The sequence below is a fragment of the Atta colombica genome, unplaced genomic scaffold (assembly GCF_001594045.1).
Source record: "Atta colombica isolate Treedump-2 unplaced genomic scaffold, Acol1.0 scaffold83, whole genome shotgun sequence".
Lineage (NCBI taxonomy): Eukaryota > Metazoa > Arthropoda > Insecta > Hymenoptera > Formicidae > Atta > Atta colombica.
In genome coordinates this window covers 2090534-2091752 of record NW_017259576.1, presented here as the reverse complement: position 1 = coordinate 2091752, position 1219 = coordinate 2090534, and the positions used below count along the sequence as shown (strand labels likewise).

At 37.2% G+C, this 1219-nt stretch overlaps 1 protein-coding gene across 1 annotated transcript in view; it reads right to left on the bottom strand.

The window, feature by feature from the left end:
• LOC108692846 overlaps positions 1 to 534 on the bottom strand; it is a 27262-nt gene extending 26728 nt beyond the window's left edge. Inside the window, 1 exon segment of the mRNA XM_018201351.1 lies at positions 390 to 534. Within this exon segment, the coding sequence (XP_018056840.1) occupies positions 390 to 534 (145 nt within the window).
• Between the last annotated feature and the right edge of the window lie 685 nt (positions 535 to 1219).

Genomic DNA, 1219 nt, shown 5'->3' with positions numbered 1-1219 from the left:
AACACATCAATTATTAATGCATTATTATATTATATATAATATATATGATATATAATAATGATTATGTTATTCATGTGTAACTAAAATTTGCATGCGTCCAAACAGTGTTTGTCACAAAATAATTTATAATGAAAATAATTAATATTCCTTAATCACAAATGTTAAACACGCAAACTAACAGTACATGTAATTCAAATTGAAATAAATATAAATTGTGTAGATACTAATTTAACATTCTAATATAGAATCGTAGCACTAACTTTATTAATTATATATAAAATGTAATTTTTTCTGATAAAGTTCGTTACAATAACGGCGAAAATTTAATCAAATAACACAGTACAGAAGATACGGGTTGATGAAAAGCGATATACTATAATTATAATCACTTGCCACAACAAACGCGCCTAGCTCGTTAACCTGATCATTTCGGCGTAGCCGCCGGGGATTGACGAGAATCGTTTGTCCGACAACGACGGTACGTACAAGTGAAGCTTCGACGTTTTCTGACGACTCCACTGAGGATAAATTCATCAGTGAACGCGTTGAGAATACTGAGATGTGTGCAAAAAGTTTTTACGTTTCCACGTATCGCCGGCATCAAGGAGAAACTTGACGCCGATTAGCATTGCGCCCTATCCGCGTCGCGACGCCTGGCGTTGAGCGCGTCAGTAGACGGCGAGCCGTGTTACACAACGGACGTCGGGCGCAACGTCGAGTTTTACTACTTTTCACGGCCTAAACGATTCTGAACGACACTCGCTCCGCTGCTTAATAATCTTCGAGTGAAACAGAGAACGACATCACGCGCGCGGAAATATCGTGTGTTAAGATTATTTTTTTCGTGACGAGAGAAAAACAAAAAAAATTTATCACGTAAAGTTCAAAGACCTGAGAAAATTAGAAATATCTGGGTGAGAACCGCTATTGTCAAGATAGATACGGGAGAAGAAAGACCTCCCATTAATCTTCGCCTTCTCTCCGTCCCAAATAAATATAGAAATCAGCAATTTACAGTGAAGTTCTAAGCTCTAAGCTTGTTAGAGTTATATCCTTATTCAAACAACAGAAAAGCGCTGAATATCCTGACAGTATACAAAAAGGATTGTCTGAGAATAACAAACTGTCAGTATTCAAGCGTAGGTACATATGTGACGCATTCTTAAAGAGCGCTTCGGGAAAAATTTACCGGATCGCAATATCATACTGTTGGTGAAGG